The sequence below is a fragment of the Papio anubis genome, chromosome 6, assembly GCF_008728515.1.
Source record: "Papio anubis isolate 15944 chromosome 6, Panubis1.0, whole genome shotgun sequence".
In the NCBI taxonomy this organism is placed as follows: domain Eukaryota; kingdom Metazoa; phylum Chordata; class Mammalia; order Primates; family Cercopithecidae; genus Papio; species Papio anubis.
This window is the reverse complement of record NC_044981.1, coordinates 155,090,556-155,104,524: the sequence shown is the minus strand read 5'-3', so window position 1 is coordinate 155,104,524 and position 13,969 is coordinate 155,090,556. Positions and strand designations below refer to the sequence as shown.

Below are 13,969 nucleotides of genomic sequence, written 5' to 3'. Positions count from 1 at the left end.
TGCTCCTCCTCCCCTAACACCCCTTCCCCCAAGTCATAATCACTACCAGGGGTCATGATGGCAGAACCTCTGGGTAGCAAACCAAATACCAGATAAACCTATTCTGGAACTGCCATGGTAAATGAGTAAGAGTGGTACCATTTGCTGCTACTACTGTTGTATCCATGACTACCACTGTCAACTAATAACTATTATTATGCTTTTATATGTTCCGACACTGTTCTATGAATTTTACATGTAATCCTCAATGTAAGTTACTAAAGTTACCACCAATATTGACCCTTTATAACTGGCAGGAGTTGAGACAAGGCAATTAAATACTTAAACAATGGACACAGAGCCTGAGATTCCTTAGAATTACCCATCTATTGCTTTGTAATTCACTGCCAAATTAGTTTTTTTAGGAAGATTCTTAAGGGATTCTGGAATCCCCTCCTATGTAGTTAGAATTATGAGCACCTGTATTTTTACTTTAGTGGATTAAAGGCATAGTTTTACTATAAACCATGGTCTCAATTTCCTACGAGACATCACTGAAAAGTACCCTCCTCCATTAGGCAAAAACATGTTACCTGGAATAAACTTTTCGCCTACTTTAAAACCATTGACTTTTCAAGAGCATGCCTGCCCTTAGGAAATTGTGGTAGAGGTTAAAAGTGGGCAGGCTGGTACAAACCATCCTAAACCACACTATTCCTTGTCTGTGAGTGATCAAAATCAAGACTCCATGGTGAGTGGAAACCTTGACATTACTGACATTTTTCTGTTGTGGGAGGCTGGCTTGTTCATTGTAAGAGGTTTAGCAGCATCTCTGACATCCACCTGTTACATTCCAGTAACATTCCCTAGTTGAGACAACCAAAAATATCTTCAGACATTGCCAAACATCCGCTGGGGGACAAAATCATCCCTGGTTGAGAACCACTGCTTTATTTTAATGTTTAACAGAAAAAAAAAAAAAAAAAATTCTTTTGAGACAGGGTCTCACTCTCACCCAGGCTAGAATGAAGTGGCATGATCTTGCCTCATCGCAACCTCAACTTCCTGGGCTCAAGATACACTTCCGGCTAGCCACCCAAGTAGCTGGGACTACAGGCACACACTACCATGTCCAGCTAATTTTTAAACTTTTTGTAGAGACACAGTCTCACTATGTTACCCAGGTTGGTCTCAGAACGCCTGGCCTCAAGCAATCCTCCTGCCTTGGCCTCCCAAAATGCTGGCACTATAGGTGCAAGTCACTGTGCCTTGCTGAGAACCACTGCTTTAAAGAATTATTTGGTTTTGCAGAGCTACCATTATTCTGTTCTGCATACCCAAAACTGACAGCCTTTGACTTTACTTCTCAGTTCACTGAAATAAAACTTACGTGTTGCTTAGCTTTGTACCTTCTTACTTTACGGTAATTGAAATCTCCAGTATTAGGGAACTGTGAAATACTGTTTGAGCAACGAAAGGCCTTATGGGGCAACTATGACTTCTTCCTATGACTTCCATCTGCTTGGTGGACGTCCTAGTTTGGCCAAGACCTAAGCTTGTTTCCTTTTAAATGGACTGATCCATCTTCAGAGGAGACGCCTCTGTTGTAGGAGGACAAAATTTCTTTACCTTGGGATTTAACTCCAAGTCACAACGGGTCCCCAAACCACCAGAAGTTGTACAGACTCAAACTAGAGACCACATTCTGGCTGAAAGGTCTGACCACAACACAAGCTAGGCAGCAAGAAGTCATGTATTTTCTGGTATCTTATCATTTTTGCAGGTCAGGCTACAAGATTGTGCCCTTCTCTTAAAGAGGATAAAGTGTGCTAGTATCCCAAACCAAATTAAAGAGAAAGCACAAACCTGCTGACTAAGAAGAGTTATTACACCCCTGCTAAATTTATTTAAACAAGTCACTCAGTTGAACTAGGAAAAAACTTCTGAAAAATAGGAGAAATGGTATTGAGTTATCTTTAAAAGTCCTTTTAATAAATGACTTGAGATTATAAAACAGTTTTGAAATACACAAAAGTGCTTCAAAATGATTCAGTAAGTCTTAAGGAATAAATTTTTTAGTATATCACTTTTGTTGTTGTTGAAAACACCCCATTCAATGGGTGGAAGTATATTTGATGTCACCACTGTTTAAAGGGAATGGAATGACAGGAATGAGAAGTATATAATTAGTAAATAATCCCTCTCAACAAGTGACTTAAGCAGTCACTCATAGAGAGCAAAGAAAAGCTGGAGGCAACACAATCAGTGCATATCAGAAACGCATTTTAATTTTTATTTGAAAACAACTTAAATTTTTAGACAAATGATTTTAGTATATAAATTTGATTTTGTTTTTATACAGAATATAAAGATTTCCCTCATTAATCTTCCATGTGAAGGGTATTACAAGCCTGAAGGAAGATACTTTCTGCACACAAGTATGTATCTTACGTGTGCAGTATTGGAAACCAATGGTGTAGTGCTCCTACACATAAATTGGGTCAAGTGACATCACACATTAAAAGGGGGAAAGAGAAATATTCTAGTTAATCAGATGCAAGAAGCAAACAAGACACAAAAACTGTGCAAATAAGACCAAGCCAGTAACTTTAGTTAGGACACTGCAGATTACATTGGAATAACAGGTTTGTGAGGCTACAGTGTGCACCACATTAAAACAGCAAGGAAGAGCTATTTATATAGAAAGGCTGGAATGAGGGATTTTCACTAAAGCAAATTAACTTCTTGTCAACTGCCAAAACAAAACAAAACTGAGCATATGAGTGTTAGTATACTGAAGGCATGTTATACCAGTTTCTGTGCAGCATGCTAAAAGTTAGAACTTCTTCACTGGTGCTTATCAATCATTAATAGTCACATTTTTGCCCCTTCTTGCCAAATTTCAGGCATGTCTTATTTTAGATGGAGTATAGCTTTTATCTATTATTTCATCTTGTAAAAACATGTGAAGACAACGTTCATTCTGTGCCAGAGGATGACCAGCGACCCTAAGAATAAAAAATATAAATTTAGTCCAACATTTTACACAAGGTGGGGGAGTTCAAAACACATATTTTAAGGTTAAGAAGTATGTATAATTTTTTTTTTTTTTTTTGAGATGGAGTCTTGCTCTGTTGCCCAGGCTGGAGTGCAGTGCCTGATCTTGACTCATGGCAACCTCCATCTCCTGGGTTCAAGTGATTTTGTGCCTCAGCCCTCTGAGTATCTAGGACTACAGGCGTGTGCCACTATGCCCAGCTAATTTTTACTAGAGACGGGGTTTCACCATGTTGGCCAGGCTGGTCTCAAATCCCTGACCTCAAGTGATCTGTCCACCTCAGCCTCCCAAAGTGCTGGGATTACAGGCATGAGCCACCATGCTTGGCCCAGAAGCATGTACAGTTTACTAATAAGTATTATTCTGGACTGTCCATAAAGCTATGCACTATCAACTAATAGCATATGTTCTTTTGTTTGGTTCACAACTCTTAATTTAGAAAACATTTAATCACAAATTTTTCACTGCATGTGGTACATGTATCCAATTAGCTTTACATATAGCTGGTGTATTCATAAGAAACTTTAATTTTAATGTTAAAAGTGAAACATGTCAATTGATCGTAAGAACCTTTTTTTTTTTTTTTTTTTTTGAGATAAAGTGTTGTTCTGTCACTCAGGCTGGAGTGCAGTAGCGTGATCTCGGCTCACTGCAACCTCCACCTGCCAGGTTCAAGCGATTTTCCTGCCACAGCCTCCTGAGTAGCTGAGACTACCGGCGTGCACCACCACGCCCCACTAATTTTTGTATTTTTAGTAGAGACAGGGTTTTGCCATGTGGCCTTGGAACTCCTGACCTCAAGTGATCTGCGCACCTCGGCCTCCCAAAGTACTGGGATTACAGGTGTGATCCACTGCACCAGGCCAGAATCTATTTTAAAGAGGAGAAGATACAGGATTGAAGTTAGAAATACAATGAAGTTCAATAAAAGCCCCAAATACTAAAAAAACAGGCACAAATATCCAGGCATTTTGTTTTTGCCTGCTTAAAACCAGACTGGGCAACCAGACTCCTATCTTACAACTTAAAAACATCTAATATAGGCCAGGCGTGGTGGCTCATGCTTGTAATCCCAGCACTGTGGGAGACTGAGGCAGGCAGATCACTTGAGGTCAGGAGTTCGAGACCAGCCTGGCCAATATGGCAAACCCCTGTCTCTACTAAAAACACAAAAATAAGCCAGACACTATGGTGTGCACCTATAATCCCAACTACTCAGGTGGCTGAGGCATGAGAATCACTTGAACCTGGGAGGTGGAGGTTTCAGTGAGCCGAGATTGCACCACTACACTCCAAAGCCTGGGTGACAGAGCAAGACTTTGTCAAAAAAAAAAAAAAAAAAAGGTTTACAGACAATGAAGATTGAGTGCTATAGTAGATAACCAAGGGCTTTATGTAACCCTTTCTCTTCTGTTTACCACTCATGCATCTTCAAATCACTAGATAAAATTTAAAGTGTAAGCTCATATTACCATATTCTGTAGGATTTGATTTACTTTTCCTAGTTTAAGGCCAATGCACAATTACAGTGAGGTCTTTCTTGGCATAAATCTTTCTATCATTTTGGCTTTCTATTACTTTACAAAATAGCTGTATTTCAAACGGGAATAAAATTAAAAGCTAAAAATATTGGTTTGAGCTTATCAAGAGTTTCTAAAGTAAGAGAGAAACAATCCTAAGTCCTCTTACATTTTTAAAAGAATACATTTTACCATGAAAATTAAAAATGTGCACCTTTATACAAGACATGCTAATACCTCCATCTGCAATCAGACAAGATGATTGCAAGTATATTGTAAGTTTTATTGTTCATGCTAGAACATACCTTAAATCAGAAAGAATCATAAGTAAAACTGTATTTTTTAAATGCCGTAATTTTAAATGTAATTTGCATAAATTAACCAAGAAAAACAAATACAAAACTTAGGTCAACACAAAGATGCTCATTTCAATCACTCAAGTGTGTTAATATTTATCACATGATATTCAACTTGTCGGATACTTTACTTTGTTTAAATGATATGAAAAGTTAGGAAATGGCTAAAAGGCAACAGTGCAGTTTAGCTTAACATCTAAACTATAAGTAGTCACTTCAAGTAGTCTCAAAACATACCTCACTGCTACACTTTGAGGAATAGGAAGCACTTACTTGTTTATAAACTGCTCCAGCCCTTGTTTTCTTTCCTCAATAAAATTGTCATCAAATATTCCATCATCTCCTCTAAAAGGAAGCTGACGCAAAAACGCTTTCCCAGGGAGTGGGGGAACTACGACCTAAAACATGAAGACGGAAAGTTCTTGATCATGATGACTGGTTGTGAAAATGTATAGAGCACAGCATGAACACAAAGCAAGTCCTCACTATGGCAGCCATCACCTGGTCAAACTAGTTTAAATATAAAAGAGCAAAAAATACACTGAAAAAAGACCAAATGTTTAGATAAATGCAGAATAGCCCATCAGACAAAAGCTCCTAACTCAAAGGCAGGGCCCAGAGCTTATATTAATTTTCTTGGCCTTATCGAAGCACAGGTATACAAAGAGAACACTCACAATACTGAAATAAAGGTTACCATGCCCCTCAGACACTTGTGATGCCACTTGGAGAAGGCAATGCCTTCTTGCAATAGAAACTGCAGAGATCAAAATCAACTCTCAATTAAATGAAGAAATGTTAATGTTCTCTCTGCAACATGGTTAGATAAGAATTCTGGTTTCAGCCGGGCGCGGTGGCTCACGCCTGTAATCCCAGAACTTTGGGAGGCCAAGGTGGGCGGATCATGAGGTCAGGATCATCCTGGCTAACACGGTGAAACCCTATCTCTACTAAAAAACACAAAAAATTAGCCGGGCATGGTGGCGGGTGCCTGTAGTCCCAGCTACTCTGGAGGCTGAAGCAGGAGAATGGTGTGAACCCAGGAGGCGGAGCTTGCAGTAAGCAGCGATCACACTAGTGCACTCCAGCCTGGGCGACAGAGCGAGACTCCATCTCAAAAAAAAAAAAAAAAAAAAAAGAATTCTGGTTTCTTCAACCTCTTACCGTCTGCATTATAGTCTTTCCTGTTTGTGTTTGAGGTGATGACAAAATATCAATAACTCTAGTTGTCACTATTCTGTTTCCTAAATTAAGAAACAAGTCAACTTTCTCCCAAATGTCCTATCCTGCTGTATTTTCCCAAAGACCTGTCATTTCTCCCTTCCCGCACTATAGGAAGATCCCAAATTTTCCCCTTCAAAGCCTAACCAAGGGTCAACTCCTGCGATCTCTCCCTTCTGGGAATTATCCAGAGCTCAAATATTATTATAGGCCAGGTGCAGTGGCTCACATCTGCAATCCCTGCACTTGGGAGGCCAAGGAAGGCGGGAGGATTGCTTGAGACCAGGAGTAACACAAGCCTGGACACATGTCTACAAAAATAAAAAAAAAACTTAGCGGGGTGTGGTGGTGTGAGCCTGTAGTCCCAGCTACTCAGGAGGCAGAGGTGGGAAGATCACTTGAATACAGGAGTTCAGGACTGCAGTGAGCTAAAATCACATTGCTGCACTCTAGCCTAGGTGACAGCGAGACCCCGTCTTAAAAAAAATAAATAAATTTTAAAAAATGTTATTCTGGAGCTCAAAATACTTGTTTTGATTAAATAGCACCTAGCTATTTCACAGGTTTCTTTGGTTTCTCTATCCTAGCATTATTGAGAATCAGGTAATTTTTGTACAGGGGGGCTTTCTTGTGCATTATTTTCTTTCTTGAGATGGGGTCTTGCTCTGTCACCCAGGCTGGAGTTCCATGGTGCAATCATGGCTCACTGCAGCCTCCCCCAGACTCAGGTGATCCTCCTGCGTCAGCCTCCTGAATAGCTGGGACACTACAGGCACACAGCATGCCACCATGCCTGGCTAATTTTTCTATTTTTTGTGGAGATGGTGTTTCACCATGTTGTCCAGACTGGCATTCTTTTCTTTAGCTGTATCCCCGGCCTCTACCCACTAGACATCATAGCACCCCCCGCTGAGACAATAAAAACTGTCTCTAGACAGTGTCAAATGTCTCCCGGGGGATAAAACTGTCTTTGGTGGAAAACCACCAATCTATCATACTAATGTCTTCAAATCAAGACCCCTGTCTTAGGCTTCTTGTGGTTATTTTAAGAAAAACTGGGCATACAACAGAAGCTCAAATATCTGTTAAATGACCAACCACTTAGCTGGATCCTTACTTTAAAACCAAACAGAAAAATGTGTAAGCAAACAATTAGAACAAGGAGAAATATAGATAGTAAACTGATACATATATATATTTCTTTTCACTAATAATAAAAATTACACATATTCAAAAAAATTAAAACTTTAAACCCTTGATACAGTTTCTACACCAAGGAGTTTATCCTCAAACAAAATTCAATAGGGTAAAAAAGGGAAAGAACAACTCGACTTCATGTAGATTAACAAAAAACAAAATAAAAACAAAAAACGAAACGTCTGGCCGGGCGCGGTGGCTCAAGCCTGTGATCCCAGCACTTTGGGAGGCCGAGACGGGCGGATCACGAGGTCAGGAGATCGAGACCATCCTGGCTAACACGGTGAAACCCTGTCTCTACTAAAAAATACAAAAAACTAGCCGGGCGAGGTGGCGGGCGCCTGTAGTCCCAGCTACTCGGGAGGCTGAGGCAGGAGAATGGCGTGAACCCAGGAGGCGGAGCTTGCAGTGAGCTGAGATCCGGCCACTGCACTCCAGCATGGGCAAGAGAGCCAGACTCCGCCTCAAAAAAAAAAAAAACGAAACGTCCAAATAAACTTTATAATCCCTTCCTAGATTTACTCTCCCCAGATGACCAATGATGAAGATATCTAAGGATTTATCTCTGTAAATTTATGCTAGCATTCTTAGATCTCACTCCCATGTTAGCATCTGTTTAGCTAAGAGTTAAAATCTGCAGGGACCTTTTATAACTGAGAAACAAAGGAATGCTAACCATTAAGTTCCAGTAGAATGGCTATCTGGTGAGCAGGGAAAAATATCTGTATCTACACAATTATTATTTAGAAAAAGAATCTAGAACCAGTGTGTTAAATAAACGACCATCATTAATTCAGGGTAGAATTTAGCATGAAACTTAAGAAAAGTATGGCTCGAGGATGTCAAAGAAAGAAGGAAAATGATAAAAAAAAATTTAAGAATATATATATAAAATTAAATATATATAAATTTCATATATAAGGGAAATTTAAGAAAAGGATTGCTATATTATCCTCTGTAGAGATACATTCTTCCTAATATATTCAAACTAGTCATTCAAATGGATGGTGAGGTGGTAGGCAACAGGATTAATGACCTATAAAAATCATAAATGGCTTATCCAGCTAAGATTCTCTTCTACATCAAATTATTTTTGCTAAAGCAGTCTGAAAACACCTAATTGGAATTCTAACACCAGGTTGGGTGCGGTAGCTCACACCTGTAATCCCAGTACTTCAGGAGACCAAGGTGGGCAGATCACCTGAGGTCAGAAGTTCGAGATCAGCCTGGCCAACATGGTGAAACCCTGTGTCTACTAAATATACAAAAAATTAGCCGGGCATGGTGGTGCACGCTTGTAACCCCTTTACTCAGGAGGCTGAGGCAGGAGAATTGCTTGAGCCTGGGAGGCAGAGACTGCAGTAAGCCGGGATTGCACCACAGTACTCCAGCCTGGGCAAGAGCCAGACTCCGTCTCAAAAAAAAAAAAAGAAAAGAAAAAATCTAATACTAATTAAAAGGTCACGAATGCAAAGATATGTGCATACATGTGGGGTGAGAAACAGAGTATCTGGTGAGCATAATATATTGAAAGTAAAGTAAACTAGAATAAAAGCTAAAAGATCTGACCACAATACATGTCGGCTAATTTCTAGCTTAGTTTAACAGATCTTAGTTAAAAGTACTAATATACCACAAAATAACTTGATTACATTGTTCTTTCCAATACTGTAATACGAGTACAACTTTCACATGGATTTAACTCTCAATCTATTTAACTGGTCTAATGGTAAATGTGAAGTATTGTGCTTCAAAAGACAACACCAAGAAAGTGAAAAACAACCCACAGACTGGGAGATACATGCAAAATACGTATCTGATAGGGAACTCTAAGAGTCTTATATATTCTCGACATAACTCTAAAATAAAAAAGATGAACCCATTTAAAAAGGCAAAAGATCTCAATAAAGATTTCTCCAAAGAAGATACATAAACGGCCAGTAAGTACATGAAAAAAAATCAACATTAGTGGCCATCAGAGAAATAAAAATCAAAACCACAATGCAATACCCCTTCACAAACAGTAGGATAGCTATAATAAAGAAGACAGGCAAGCCGGGCGCGGTGGCTCAAGCCTGTAATCCCAGCACTTTGGGAGGCCGAGACGGGCGGATCACGAGGTCAGGAGATCGAGACCATCCTGGCTAACACGGTGAAACCCCGTCTCTATTAAGAAATACAAAAAACTAGCCGGGCGAGGTGGCAGGCGCCTGTAGTCCCAGCTACTCGGGAGGCTGAGGCCGGAGAATGGCGTGAACCCGGGAGGCAGAGCTTGCAGTGAGCTGAGATCCGGCCACTGCACTCCAGCCTGGGCGACAGAGCGAGACTCCGTCTCAAAAAAAAAAAAAAAAAAAAAAAAAGAAGACAGGCAATATAATAAAGAAGACAGGCAATTAATTAGTAGGGATGTGGAGAAAAGTAGAACTTCACATTGCTTGTAAGAATGTTAAAATCATGCAGCTGCTTTGGAAAAACAGTCTGCCAATTCCTCGAAAGGTTAAAAAGAGTTATGATATGACCCAGCAATATACTGGTAGGTATATACTGAAAAGAAATGAAAACACATGTAGACAGAAACCTATGCATAAATGTTCACAGCAGCACTACTAAAAACAGCCAAAAAGTAGAACCAAATGTCCACCAAATAAGTGGATAAATAAAATGTGGTATAAGCATACAATAGGATATTATTTAGGAATAAAACAAAATGAAGTACTGATGCATGTTAGAAAAGCATGAACTGTGAAAACATGTTAAGTGAAAGAAGCCAGACCCAAAAGATCACATATTCTGGGCTTTCATTTATGTATGTCCAGAATGGGCAAATCCACAGAGAAAGGAGACTAGCAGGTGGTTGTCTCAGGCTGAGTGAGGAAGGGTTGGGGAAAAATCAGTAGTGACTACTAATGGGGACAGGGTTTCTTTTAATGGGTGATAAAAATGCTCTGAAATTGAATAGTGCTCTAAAATAGTGATGGTTGCACAACTCTGCGAACATATTAACAACCAGTGAATTATACACTTCAAATGGGTGAAGAGCATGGTATGTGAATTATATCTCAATAAAGCTGTTACTAAAAACAAAAGCGGCCGGGCGGGGTAGCTCACGCCTGTAATCCCAGCACTTTGGGAGGCCAAGGTGGGCAGATCACGAGGCCAGGAGATCGAGACCGTCTTGCTAACATGGTGAAACCCCATCTCTACTAAAAATAAAAATAATAATAATTTTAAAAAGCAAAATATACTATTCAGCAAAAGTTTATTAAACATTTCCAGTGTGCCACATGGTATGTGAAGCAAAGCCCAAAGCCTATGAATCAAGACACTTCTCAGCTAGGTGTGGTGGCTCATGCCTGTAACTCCAGCACTTTGGGAGGCCAAGGCAGGAGGATTGAGGCCAGGAGTTCGAGACCAGCCTGGGCAACATAGTGAAACCCCGTTCTTACAAAAAAATTCTAAAAATTAGCTGGACATGGTGGCTCATGCCTGTAGTCCCAGCTACTTGGGAGGCTGAGGCAGGACAATCACTTGAGACCAGGAGTTGGAGGATGTTATAGTATGCTATGATCACACCACTGCATTCCAGCTTGGGCAACAGAGCAAGACTCTGTCAATCAATTAATCTATCAATCTCCTAACCATCTGTAATTTGTATATAGTGAGATACAAATCTTTATTTCCTAATAGACAAATATTTCAACTCCATTTGCTGAATTCCTTTCCCACTGAATGATAATGTTATTTTTGTTATGAACTAAATTCCCTATAAATACATGGGTCAAAGTCTAAACTCTATTACATTCCACTCATCTATCTGCCCAACCTAAAGCAATATACACTGCATAACAGTTTCCATCAGAGATGGACCACATAAGATAATAATGGTTGTGCCATAAGATTATAATGGAGGTAAAAAATTCTTATTGCCTAGAAATGTCTTGGTGATCCTGATTGTGTGCAGGCCTAGGCTCCTATGTATATTTGTGACTTGATTTTTAAGAAAAAGTTAAAAAAATTTTAAATAGAGAACAGCTTATAAAATAAGAATATAAAGAACATATTTTTGTACAGTTGTTCAATACGTTTGTGTTTTAAGCTAAGTGTTAAATTACAAGAGTCAAAGAGTTAAAGTAAAAAGTTTAAAAACTAAGCTAAGATTAATTATTGAAGAAAAATATTTTATAAATTTCAATGTACAGTGTTTATAAAGCCTGCAGTAATAAACAGGAATGTCCTAGGTCTTCACATTCACTTGCCACGTACTCGCTGACTCACCCAGAACAACTTTCAATCCTGCAAGCTCCATTTATGGTAAGTGCCCTATACAGGTGTACCATTTAAAAAATTGTCAGTGCTTTAAAAAAAAAAAAAAAATTCTTCCACGCTGTATTTTTTACCATATCTTTTCTATGTTTAGATGCACAAATGCTTCCCACTGTGTTACAACTGCCTGTAGTATTCAGTACAGTAACATGTTGGATAGGCTTGTAGTCTAGGAGCAATAAGCTGTACCATATAGCCTAGGTGTGTAGCAGGCTACACCACCTGCGTTTGTGTGAGTATACTCATATGATGTTTGCACAAACAATGAAATCACCTAAGGATGCATTTCTTAAAATGTATTCTCATCATTAAGTGCCATATGACTACACCACATTGTTTGAATTACTATAGCTTTAAGATATGTTTTGACGTCTGGTAGAACAAACACCTGCTGCCCACTATATACTGAAAATATTTTTTGGTTATTCTTGAGTTTTTACTGATTCTAAAGCTCATATATAAATCTTCAAGTTTATAAACACCCCTACTGAAATTTCTACTAGAATCTTATGAATTTATAAATAAGTTAGAAGATACTGCTCTACTTCATGCAGGTCTCTGCTAATGTCACCTAGAGCGAGGCCTTCCCTGCGCTCTATATGAGAGTGGCTCCCCTGGCACTTCCTACTTCCCTTAGTTTAGCTTTGTCTTATTTTTTTTTTAGAGCTTCTCATCATATGACATCTATATATTTTACTACATTTTTCCTGCCTTCTCTTCAACAACCCCCTCCCCGCTGCAATTTACCTAATAAGATATAAGCACCATAAAAGAGGGGACCTTAATTTGTTCATAGCTCTACCCATAACTCCTAGAACACAAAGAATGAGCTCTCTAAAATGTTCATAAAATAAACAAATCTTCAAAAGTAAATATTCCAAACGAGGAACACAGTATTACAATGAATACAGTATCACACTTTTTTTTTTTTTTTTTTTTTTTTTAGACAGGGTCTGGCTCTGGTGCCCATGCTGGAGTGCAGCTGTAAGACTACAGCTCACTTCAATCTCTGCCTCCTGGGCTCAAGTGATCCTCTTGCCTCAGCCTCCTGAGTGCTGGGACTACAGGTGCATGTCACCATGCCTGGCTAATTTTTGTATTTTTGGTAGCGATGGGGTTTCGCATGTTGCCCAGGCTGGTCTCGAACTCCTGAGCGTAAGTGATCCATTGGCGTTGGCCTCCCAAAGTGCTGGGATTATAGGCGTAAGCCACTGCACCTGGTCGCTCTTTATTTACGTCTTATTTTTTCTGGTAAAGTTTTAGAGCTTTCTTAACATGGATTTTGTATTTCTAGTTTTATTCCTTTTTAAACATTTTGGAAGAGATGGGGCGCGACTCACAATGTTGCCCAGGCTGGTCTTGAACTCCTGGGCTCAGGAGATCCTCCTGACTCAGCCTACCAAAGTACTGGGATTATAGGCATGAGCCACCATGCTTGGCCTTCTTTATATTTTTGTTGGAATGCTATTATCTGCATATTTTGTGCTCTTATGCAGCCATTTTTAAGCTAGAAACAGAAAAAAAAAAAACAACAACCAAAACACTTATTAAACTTGAGAAATGAGTACAAACTAGCCTTCATCTAGTTCAGGACTCCTACCATACCCACTTCTTTTCACCTACTTTCTAGTCACAAAATAACTTTTCATCATTCTGAGCATACCATGTCCTTCCATGACTCCTTGCCTCTGATGTCATTCTGAGGCAGGGCTGAAATGAGAGACATCAGAGTGAGACCTTGCTTTAACTTATTTTGAAGCCAAAGCTACCAAATTCTATTCTAAGAAGATCAGGCATGTAACAGTGTTTTTAAATTGCAGGCAGCAACCCACTAGTGGATCACGGCTATCATTTAAAAACGCTAATCTGAAAAGTATCAACATATATCACACAGAGTGAGGTCTTTTACTGCTTTATGAAACTTCTGTTACATGAACACGTGTGATGAAAAAAACTTATGTGTCAGTAAAACAAAATTGGAAATACACTGACATTTATAAAATGTACTGAGAAAGAGAAACCTGGCTTAAGTGTGTGGAGAGGGGAAGATGGAATAGGACGATGAGGGAAAGGAAGGAAGTAATAGCAAGAAGATTCTAAGAAGTGTTATTCAAGTGTGAGTCAGCAAAGACCTCAACTGAGCCAAAGTAGACAAGAGAAAGAGTTCTAAGGAAAATTTACAAAGACTCTACCTCTATAAAATGACATCGAACTATCTGAAAAAAAGAAATCACATTTGCTTTTACCCATTTTATTCAAGATCATTTTCCTGAGAAATATTAAACATTAAAACTTGGAATGTTTTGCTTTAAAAC

The 13,969-nt window shown here is 39.2% G+C and overlaps 1 protein-coding gene and 1 long non-coding RNA gene across 4 annotated transcripts in view; one reads left to right on the top strand and one right to left on the bottom strand.

Annotated features, from left to right (window-relative positions):
- Window positions 1-682: 682 nt before the first annotated feature.
- LOC116275385 lies at window positions 683-13,557 on the top strand. Its single transcript, XR_004184458.1, has 3 exons — window positions 683-730; window positions 11,531-11,642; window positions 13,475-13,557. It is a non-coding gene; the product is annotated as an uncharacterized LOC116275385 (long non-coding RNA).
- The window catches only part of SNX3 (sorting nexin 3), a 51,630-nt gene continuing 39,610 nt past the window's right edge, over window positions 1,950-13,969 (bottom strand). The window contains exons 3-5 of one of the 3 annotated variants that reach the window (XM_031666845.1): window positions 5,187-5,311; window positions 3,852-3,907; window positions 1,950-2,987 (exon numbers count right to left, since the gene is read on the bottom strand). In XM_031666845.1, coding sequence (XP_031522705.1) covers window positions 2,923-2,987; window positions 3,852-3,907; window positions 5,187-5,311 — 246 coding nt within the window. In that variant the 3' untranslated portion in view covers window positions 1,950-2,922. Of the gene's footprint in view, window positions 2,988-3,851; window positions 3,908-5,186; window positions 5,312-13,033; window positions 13,365-13,969 lie in introns of those variants that run through there. The other 2 variants (NM_001168987.1, XM_009206303.4) reach the window with 2 other exon arrangements.